We start from the raw sequence: 11392 nt of genomic DNA on the forward strand, positions 1-11392 counted from the left end.
ATTGTCTCCTTCCCATGACCTATTTGACCCTAGGCTATTCATTATACTAAGACCCCCTGTGACCTTTGACATTATGTGGTAGATGCACAGCTGGATTCTAATGGTAAACTCATGTAAGACCCTCTGACCCTTTGACTTTACACTATCACTCAAAAAAATTATTCAAGCCCTTCTTAGAGATGACACATTAAAATTGTGTTCAATGAATTAAAAATACCTCATTAAGAGCAATACGTATATATATATTTAATTAGTCTAACACAAAATGAATGTGTACTATGGTAGAGAAATTTTAAGTGTTTAAGCTTACAGTTTAGTATAAATGTTTTATATGGTATGCTTTTAATGTGTTTCATGGTTAAGGTCTACATGAATTAAGTTTTAAGTTGTCTCTCTGTTGCTTGCATATGAATGTGTTGTTCCACAGTTGGGCCTGGAGGAGATAAGGGTGTCCATGGTAAGGATAGCAAATAGTTGTATGATGTGTTAGAGAACAAAGACACTGAGTTTTACCACCCATGGAAGGATTTATGTACTAGCTTGGAATGTTATAGAGATAAGGCCACAGCATCACCAAGTTGTCATGAGTTATGAGAAGGAGCTAAGGGGCCTGAAGGTAGGAGTCTGCTGGGCATTGGGACAGTACAGAGTGAAAGAAAGGCAGGACTACTGGACCACTATATAATATACTGAAACTCTGAACGGGGTCATTGTCATCATCATTTTACCAATGCAGGTGTATACACCCTATGACCAGTATTGTGTTTCAAGCTGTCTGACACAATTCTTTAATAAAATACTTTGAAGAGAATTTTGCATCTCAACCACCTCTGATTCTCCTGAAAAAAATCCACAACATTATTATAATTTATTGATTTCTTTTTAATTGCGTTAACACAATTAGTTTGAGTCTGGGTTCTGGAAAAAGAATTTCCCAGCATGCTTTGCATACAACTGCTTTTGGAGAGTAATTTTTTTAATTAAGTGATATTTTATGCATTTTTAGGTAAAGAGAAAGACTTAATAGTGTTTAATGTCCATTTATCTTATTGATTTAGAAGCGTTTGTGTTATATTTTTTCAAATTGTTTTATGACTAAATTTTATCTTTATTCCTTGCTTATGTGTTGTTCTTGTTTTTTGTTAGAAGTTATGATTTTGTTTAATTGTGTATACAAATGCTTAGTCTTCTGGAGTGGTATAACTTTTTTGTATCTTGAAAAATGATATTTGTTATTCCCTCATTGATTTTGTATATTGTAGTTATATGAATAAAACTAAAACCATTGACTTACAGCAAATGCTACCACAAAAGCTAAACTCATAGCATACTGTACATAACCAACAGTCTATGTGCTATAAAACAAACTAATGTAACTCAACATTACTAAACGTCCCAGAAACAACCACAGCAGTCGAAATCCCTCTTCTTTCAAGATTTGTTGAATCAAAGTCTATTTTTGTTTTTATCAAACGAAGAATGGGAAAATGTAACAGATCATACTAATTCAATATACATACATAAATTATTAAAAAAATAAACACAAACTTACACAGAATACATGCAATATAGAAAATATACACGTTATATAATCTATGTTAAAAAAAACACTATACGATATGTTTTTATCCAAATAGATATAATTTTAGCTTTATGCAAGTAGACTGTAAAAAAAATCTGTAGAAATTACAATATAATTGCAGCTGGGTTGCCGGTAATTTACCGTAGATTTAAATTTATGTTATTTACTAGCAAGAGTTTGTTCAAAGTTAAATACATTTTAAATATTAACAAGTCTTTATCTTTACAGAATAAAACTATACAATAACAGCCTCATGCAAAGCATTCTGGGAACCAGAAATCATCATCAACCTTTTTCAGTTTTTTGCTTCAGATTTTGTTTCTCAGAATGTTTTGCTTGATGCTGTTTTTTTTAGTTTTATTCTGTAAAGACAAAGACTTGTAAATGTTTAATGTTAATTTAACTTTGAACAAAATGTTGCCAGTAAGTAACATAAATTTAAATCTACGGTAAATTACCGGCAACCCAGCTGCAATTTCTACGGATTTTTTTTTACAGTCATTTTCCTAAGAAGTATTTTTTTATCACTTTTAACCAGTATTACGATCCAAAATAAATAAATAAATAGATCAAGATTCATAAATTCATCTATTGCAACTATTTTGTAAAATGTATCAAAATCATAGAAGTCTGTTTCAAAAAGTCTATCTAAAAAATACAATTACAAAATAAATGAATAGTTTCGAGATTACAAAATTAACATACCAGAGAGTTATACGATATATCAGATAATTAATAAAAACATAACATGAATTATATCGATGCATTACCATAAAATTAATCTTCTTTACCTTATTGAGTAGGTAATACCTTTTACAATCTTACCATACTTTGTCAAAAACAAAATCCATTTCACAATTACTTTTGCATAATAAATAATAACATTTTCTGATTTGTAAATTGTTACATTCTCTTGATATAACTATAGTATAAAAATAGTTGGAAAAAACATTGCTTGGCTCAGGAAGATTCTATATGGTTTTATAGCACAATTACATTTTTGAGAGGTATGCTGGGTTAAACATTTTTGCTATCATGTGATTTTAAATGTAGTACTATCACATTTTCACAGTGCTTCGACGCTTTTAAACACATTTTTTTCTCCGCATTGTGTTTTTTATGTAAAATCTTATAATCCAAGAACACGTCTATGTTTCAAAAAAAGTATGGTTTGATAAAGCAATTATTTTTGTTTCAGACTTAAATAGTATATCTGTCAGCGGGGTTAGCAAAGCATGTGCATCAATTTTCGTCTTTTTACATATTTAGTTGTATTTCTCCAAATAAACCAGGATAAATCTTTGTGAATAACTGAGCACATTCTTGGACTGACATACAGAGAGAATACAGGATGTAGCAACCCCCATATTCCCTCATGTTTACAGAGAACACATCCATAAATCGTCAGGTTCCTTTGAATCCAAAAATTAAAAGCAGTCTTTGCTTTAGTTAAACACATTCGTTTTAACTCTTTAAAGTGAAGATTTACCAATTAAAATACCAAGATGTGTTTACCTTTATTTCAGATATCTCTGGAACATTAAAATTATGAATAATCCTAATTTATGTTTGGTTTCGATTTATCATAAGGCCACAGTCATTTGGAGACGATATTAATGACTCTAAATTAATGCGTACCTGTCTTTTATTTTTCAGAAAGCATGCAAGTTGTCCGAGTGTCGTGTCCACAAAATAATTACGGTAAGCAACCATAATAACAGACACATACACTGTTTCTGGTAACAATGTGAAAGTTTTACAGTAAAATGTAAGCACATACACGTGTAATAAAATACTGATTGTAAACAGGTTCTTTATATTCCTAGTTTTTTATTCCAGTATTGAAGATTGTATTTACATGTAAATCTTATCAGATTGTTGTCTGTGAGCTGCACCCACACATAGCCTACTTTCATTATATGTTTAACCCGACACTGAGATTTTACATAAACCATTTCCTTTTGAAATAGAGCCTCATGGCTTTTGTTTGAAAGAGCCGGAAACTTCTGTGCACTTGTTCTTTTAATGCCATGTAACTTTATAGTTTCGACAAGACATTTAAAGCTGTTTAAATTTTTGTCTTTGTGTTATTCTTGCTTCTTTTCCCCCATGTGTTTTTGTATTGTTTTTATTCTAGATGCTGAAGTGGTACCATATTGTATTTTGACATATTGCGTATTTTGTTGTTATATCAATAAAAATTGTTAATGAAATGGGTAGTATATTTTATTATCTCATGCTAAAGAGTTGCCTTAAACACAAAACTTACAAGAAATAATCATCTCATTTTAAAAATTAGATAAAGATAGTTAGTCTGTCAAGTATTTTTGAATCTGTACATAACAGCTCTGAATTTACATTTTTATATTCAGATCTGATCAAAAACAGAACATTTACAAAAAAAATGATTAATAAAAAAAACACAGAATAAAAAGAAGAAAATGAATCAAAAAACTCTTCCCCAGAAGCAGACATTCTTACTTTGTTTGTCATTGAATATCAAATGTTGTGATGATGTGCAGAGGCTCGAACATTATAATGGCTTAACTAACAAAAATATGATAGCATTAGACTTGGGTTATGTATCCGTGACTGTAACACTGAACTGAGACCATGATGTTCCTTTACTACTGATGATCTTCAGTTCATAAAATCCTGAATGATCTGTTCTTATGTTTGTGATGGTGAGATCTCCAGTCTGATATTTCAGATAGAGTCTATTTTTGAATCTTCCATCATCTCCATCATATGTAGAGAACGTGTGGTCCTTTCTGTTGATTTCAGCTATGATCTCTTGATCTCTAAATCTCCACTTGATCACATCATCACTCTTTAGTTTAGTAAGATCAGTGTATAGGGTGACTGAATCTCCCTCCATCCCTGTCTTCTTTTTAACTGTCAAGGCAAGACATTTAAGAGAAAAACACATATTATATTTATAACAAATAACATTTTATTTCTTTCAAACACTAATTATTAGGGCTGTTAAATGATTAATCGCGATTAATCGTATAAAAATAAAAGTTTGTGTTTGCATAATAATTTGCGTGTGTATTGTGTGTAATTATGTAATTATATATAAACACACAAATACATTTAAGAAATTTACCAAACATAGTATTTATGTATATATATTTTTAATTGATATATAAAATTAAATATATCAAAATCTAAATAAATATATATAAATGTAAACGTTTCTTAAATACGTTCTTGCATGTTGGGGAATTTATATATATATATATATATATATATATGTATATATATTTATATATACAAAATAATTACACACAGTGCACACACACATATATTATACAAAAACAAACTTTTATTTTGTATGCGATTAATCGCGATTAATCTTTTGACAGCCCTACTATAATTATGTTTAATGTATCACTCCACCTTCTCTTTAATCAAGCCAGGTTTAAATGAAAACATATCACCGATCAAAAAGTATACAATGAAACAGGCCTAGTGATTAATACATTGTAAAAAGTAAAAAGTTAGATTAAGTTGGAACATAAAAAATTGGTTATTACCAATTTAAGTTTTTTTGTTGATTAAACTTTTTACTTTTTTACTTTTGACAGTGCAGATGAAAACATCTTTAGATTAAAGTCATTATAATAAAAAAATACCTACAATGTACAAAGTAAAAGTTGGATCAACTTAAAAAATACTTTAATTGGTAAAACCTCAAATGCTTGGTTTTTTCACCGGGGTGGTTTCCCGAACAGGGATTAGTTTAACCCAGGAATAGGCCTGAATTTAATTAGGAAATATAACTAGTTTTAACAAACATGCCATACTAAAAACCAATGGCACCAATGTATTTTAAGATATGTCTTACAGTGCTTTTTGGTTTTGAGAGATATAAAGTGAAAATAAGATACGAGTTCTCAAAATATTTTGTCTTTAATTTCGTATTGCTATGAGTTCAATCTCGTTATTTTCACTTTATTCTCAAAACCTCACAACTTTATTCTCATGAGGTTGACTTTATTCTGAAATATTCTGACTTGATTCCTGCAATTTTATTTATTTTGACCTATTTCTCAAAAAACAAGTTTAATCTTGCATTATATTTTCTTGACAATCTTAAGATGTTTTATTTTTTTTATTTTATCTTGGCCCTAATCCTCCTTCGTACTATTGGGCATGACAAAAACTAAACCTTTTTACCACATAACAATACAGATATTAGTTCTCAACAATATCAATAGTCGTAAAACTTACCCGTTTGTCTCTTTACTGTCGAGATCTTGCAGTAAAAGTAGACCATCAAAGCAACAGCAGCAGGAGGAACAAACAGGAGAAGCGAAACACCTATTCCAGTTATAATACCTAAATACGCACCTGAAAACCATTGACCTGACAAAGAGAGACGGTAACATTTATTTTTATTTATTTTCTGCAGTCATTGTTAATGATTTTTATTATATCATTACTTTAATTATAATCAAAACATCATTTAAATCATTTAAGTCCAGCTCAGCATTAGTTTAATCACTTACTTGGATTTACAAATTGAAACATTTATTATCATCACATATTCATATTAAATGTAGTATTAAAGTGCACCGGTCATCTTGAGAGATTTGAGATACTCACCCCTGACAGTAACATTGAATGTCTTGTGTAAGATCTCTCTGCTGTTGCTGCTGATCTTTAACTCATATAGTCCAGTGTTTTCAGTTGTGATATCACTGATGATGAGATTTCCAGTCTGATCGCTCAGCTTCAGTCTGTCTCTGAATCTCCAATCAGAATCTATATATGAGATCCTAGTGTCTTTAAAAACATAATCCTCGTTATACTCTAAATCCTCGTAATTTCGATAGTTCCTCTTTTCGTCCTCCATATCACCTCGAGCTATGAGATCACCATCAGATCCAAACCTCCATATGATCAGATCACCTTTCTGTATTTGTACATCAGTTTGTAGAGTAACAGATTCACCCTCCATCACTGACACTGAGTTCACATTGCTTGTTTCAGCATTAATAACATGAGGAGACTCTACAAAAAAAAAACAGATATTTTATTTGTACAGTTGCACTATAATCTAAAGTTACAGTCAGTTTTGTCATAGTTACAATAAAAGCCACGTTAAAGGTGCAGTGTATAATTTTTAGAAGCATCTCTTGAAAAAAATGCAAAATAATATACAAAACTATATTATCAGTGGTGTATAAAGACCTTTCACAATGAACCGTTATGTTTTTATTACCTTAGAATGAGACGTTTTTATCTACATACACTGAGGGTCCCCTTACATGGAAGTCGCCGTTTTGGGCCGCCATGTTTCTACAGAAGCCCTTCAGTTTTTTTACTAAGTTGTCTCCGACTATGACCTGTTTGTCCGGTGGTGGCTACAGTAGTTTCTCTATTTGTTTCAAAAGCGAGGGGTGAGCAGTGGACTGAGCCATTGGTTGCAACTCACAACCTCACCACTAGATGCCGCTAAAATTTACACACTGCACCTTTATAATTGATGACGGGTCGTTAATTTAGGAAAAACATATGCACACCCAAGGGAGTTACAATGTGGGTGTGCATTATTTTCAAATTATTTAAAGGACCGGAGTCAATTATTCTGCTTATATCACGATTACCACAGACATTGCTTCTGGTGGTTATTTTAAGACATTTGACAGGTCAGGTGTGTGTTTATTGAACTATAATGGCCCTGTCCCAAATGGCGCACTTCATGTGGACTTTCGGTCTCGTGGCCTTAAATTGCGCGTGCTCACTTAGTCCACGAGTCCGTAGGGTGTCCCATCTGTCATTTTTACGCTTTGAAGTGTGCTCATCAGCGCCTCCTTTGCCCCCTTGATGCGGTCTTCAGCGAAGCCCGCACTGCAGCAGGCTTCGCGCACTTTACCAACCCAGAAGTCCTTGCGAAAGAGCAATCAGACCAATCAGACGACGGAAGGGAGGAGCTCACACTGACGGGCAACTTCTCTACCTATTTCCGGTGTGACGCTCGAGTCTGTCCCAAAATACGACTCCGTTGCACCCACGTGGACTCGCATTAAGGGTCCCTAAAGTCTGGACTACGTGATGTCATCAAAGTGTGGACTCTGAGGAGGACCACAAGTCCGGAGTGTGCCATTTGGGACAGGACCAATGCATACGCAGGGAACATTTCTCAACCAATCAGAATAAAGCATTCAACAGCCCTGTGGTATTATCAAATAATGAAGTAAGTCATCCAGTATTTCTTATATCACAGAAAAACAAAATATCACAATGTCAGTTTCATTCAGTTATGGTGGACGAACCATACCCAGTCTCACAAAGTTTCGTGATATAGTCACGTATTTTTTTAAATTATTTTTTTCGTGATATTATCACGAATTTCCGCACTTTTTTGTGATCGTATAACGAATTCCTATTTTCGTGTGATTATCATGGATTGGTTACTCAACTGCTTTTTCTTATTTTTACACCATTGTCGTTTCGGTTTAGGGTTAGATTTGGTGCTTGCATTTTTTTTAAAATAAAAAAATAAATCAGAATAGTATAAACCAATTTTATACTATTCCGATTTATTTTTTTTATATCTCGCCTGGCGTTAGGGTTAGAGTTGGGTTTGGGTAAGGATGTCATTTTATGTAAATCTAACCCTAAACCGAAGCGACAATGGTAAGAAAATAGGACAAAACAGTTGAGTAACCAATACGTGACAGTGACACGAAAACAGGAATTCGTTATACGATCACGAAAAAAGGCGAAAATTAAAATACGTGACTATATAACGAAATTTCGTGAGACAGGGCTGACGAACCATATATATCTGACATAACTGAACTTTTTATGTCCTCTGGTCAGTTTAGGTTACACATCACATTACAAATGTGTAATTTAGCATCCCTTATTTGTCTCATGACCAGCACCTTCCTATCGAAGGGACAGCAGTGATGCAGGGTGAGGAGATTGTTTCTTCACACAAATAACTACTAATATGATGTTTGCACTTTAATTCTTCAATTCAGGTTTAAAATCAAAACGTATTTGTTTAAAAAATGCTCACCTTTGACAACAACACTGAATCTCTTGATATCTAACCTGTAAATGTGTATCTCTGCTTCATACAGTCCAGTGTGTTTGATTCTGATGTTCCTGATGGTGAGATCTCCAGTCCTTTCTGATATATGCAGTCTGTCTTTGAATGTCTCAATAGCAAAATCTGAATATGTGGTGTTATTTACAATAATCTTAGGTTGATGATATCTATAAACCAAGCTAAAACCATTTTTGAAGTTCCACCTTATATCACCATTGTGTCTCCATATTACCGCACCAGTGTGTAGAGTAACACAATCTCCCTCATACACTGACACTGACTTCACTTCATCTTCATAACCAAACACACCTGAAGAACACAAACAATAATACACAGATTACTAGTAATGATACACAGATTTGAGATGATTGAATCTTGTCTTATAATTTGGTCTGAAGAGAACAACTGACCATTTGTCTGATTGTTATTATATTAATTTAGCAGACACTTTAACTGTATATAAAGCAAATGGCAAATGTGGTAGCATTTAAAATAAAAAGTTTTAATTGTGCTGCTGATCTGCCTGATCCAAAATGAAATGAAAAAAATTAAAACACAATTACAGTCTAGCTGCAGTGGTTGCACTTGCAAAAAAAAAATAAATAAAGGTTGCACTTGCATTCTCAGACTTGCAGTGCACACTCACTTCCTGGCAGTGACGTCACTCGCAGTCGCAACCTTCATTTCCCACCATCACATCATCATATGCAATCATCTAATAATGTATTTACTGCAGAATGTGTTATTCTTCATATCTTAAAGATGTTAAAAATGCCAAAATTTGCTCGAAAAAAACTTAATTTTCAAAAGATGTACTCTTTCGGTATATGGTGCCACTCGAAAGAAAATTTATGACTAAACATTTCAAAACTTGATATTTGTATTAAACAAAACATTAATTATACAATGTACTGTTGGTTAGTAGCCTTATTTTTCTAACATTTATTGACAAAGAATGTATTATTAATTTATAAAAAGTCATAAAACTGGGGCCACAATTTGAGAACCACTGTTTGCTTTTGTTTAAGAATTTAATTTTTTTTAATGTACCAAATAGTTTACAAAGTAGGTTAATTATACATTTACAATAATAGTGATATCACATTATAATTTGCCAATCATGAAACAATTTGTTATTGTCTAGTATACATTAACTAACAGAATGCCGTATCCCTGCTAAAAAAAAAACAATAGACACCATCACAGAAATTCTATTTGTTTTATTGGGAATTTTATTGGTTCTAATGGAATATGGCCCAAAACACACTATTGGTATTTTAATGGAAACCATTAGAATTTTCTGTAATGGTTTTATTGGGTTTTTTTTCAGCAGGGATGTATGCCTTAAATTTATTATTTACTATTTACTGTTGTTTATGGACTTCCTTGAAGACTTGAACATATTGTGATGTATGTTTAAAATGCATACGGTTAAACTTAAATGTTGTATTTCTGTTTAGATCTAAATTTGTATCTTTGATCATTTTTAGCTTTGCTGTAAACAGTGGTATATCCCTCAAAAATTAAAATATAAAATGGATTAAATCTGGCGAAAAACACACAGATCATTTATTTTTTATTTTACGGTGTCTTTGTGACACGTTATGTAGCCAACTTACTATAGTGATAACAGTAAATTATGCATAATTAGAAGCAACTGACCATAAACCAAAGTCGTACCCTATAGCCTTCATGTTGGTAATTATTATTAATGTATAATTACACTGTAAACAGCGTAAAATACAGCGTAACCAATATGTGTTTGTAACTTTCTTGTAAATAAAGACTACTCATAAATAAGTAAAAAAACTGCTACAAGTTATACAATGTCTTTTTAGAAATTTAGTACACACACCAGTTTTGTAAGCAGACACATGTGCACAAAAATTAATTTCAAAATGATGCAGTGGACTTAAATAAAGTCCAGAAATAATAAAATAACCTGCATTAATACATCAATGATACACTCAGTATGCATTTTAGTAAATTTTAAAATGATCAAGTGCACTTCAATGGTAACTTATGTAATTAAATTGTCTCATCAGCTTGTATGTAAAAGTGTGTGTGTGTGAGAGATCCGCTTACTTTTTATTCTATATTGATTATTGTTTTTTAGTGTACAGTTTTACACACCTTATGTCTATGTAATGACCATACGTCACATAATTGATGCATTATATAAATATAACAGCTGCATTCAAGTGGTATAAAATTAAAGTAACTTTAATAACAGAGACACTGTTTCTGGTAACAATGTGAAAGTATTAATGTTAAATGTAAACACTTACCACACACGTGTAATAAAATAATGATTTTAAAGATGTTCTTCATATTGCTGTTGATTCCATCAAGATATTTAGTGAAAGATATCAATCTTATCAGTCTGTTGTTTGTAAGCTGCACCCACACAGACTTACAGGATAATCTTTACTCCAACGCCGACATTTTATGTAAACCATTTTGGTTTATAGTGGAGGCTCGTGGCTTTCCTTTGTAAGAGCCGGAAACTACGGTTCACTTGTTTTTTTCCTGCCATGACAATTTTTTGCAAGTTTTGGCAAGAGATTTATAGCTGATAAGATTTTGCTACTGACACTTTTTTAAAAGTCGCAATGAAATAAAACATTTTAAACTGTAATTTGTTTGGGAATATTGTGGAATTTTTTTTACAATTGACCAGGGCCCATATGTATATAAAACTTATAAATCTATGACTTAAGTGTCAAAAAATTCTTAGTAAG

The 11392-nt window shown here is 32.0% G+C and overlaps 1 protein-coding gene across 2 annotated transcripts; it reads right to left on the reverse strand.

The window, feature by feature from the left end:
- Positions 1-2852: 2852 nt before the first annotated feature.
- On the reverse strand, positions 2853-11124 carry LOC129453131 (uncharacterized). 2 transcript variants are annotated; one of them, XM_055217194.2, is made up of 5 exons: positions 10940-11124; positions 8619-8960; positions 6194-6601; positions 5819-5953; positions 2854-4477 (listed from the first exon to the last, which is right to left on the reverse strand). In XM_055217194.2, exons 1-5 carry the CDS (start codon positions 10980-10982, stop codon positions 4161-4163), a joined length of 1245 nt encoding a protein of 414 aa, XP_055073169.2. In that variant the 5' UTR covers positions 10983-11124; the 3' UTR covers positions 2854-4160. The 2 variants fall into 2 exon arrangements, with proteins under 2 accessions (XP_055073171.2, XP_055073169.2); XM_055217196.2 differs by lacking the exon at positions 10940-11124 and having other exon boundaries at positions 2853-4477; positions 8654-8811.
- Between the last annotated feature and the right edge of the window lie 268 nt (positions 11125-11392).

Source organism: Misgurnus anguillicaudatus, unplaced genomic scaffold (genome assembly GCF_027580225.2).
Source record: "Misgurnus anguillicaudatus unplaced genomic scaffold, ASM2758022v2 HiC_scaffold_31, whole genome shotgun sequence".
NCBI lineage: Eukaryota > Metazoa > Chordata > Actinopteri > Cypriniformes > Cobitidae > Misgurnus > Misgurnus anguillicaudatus.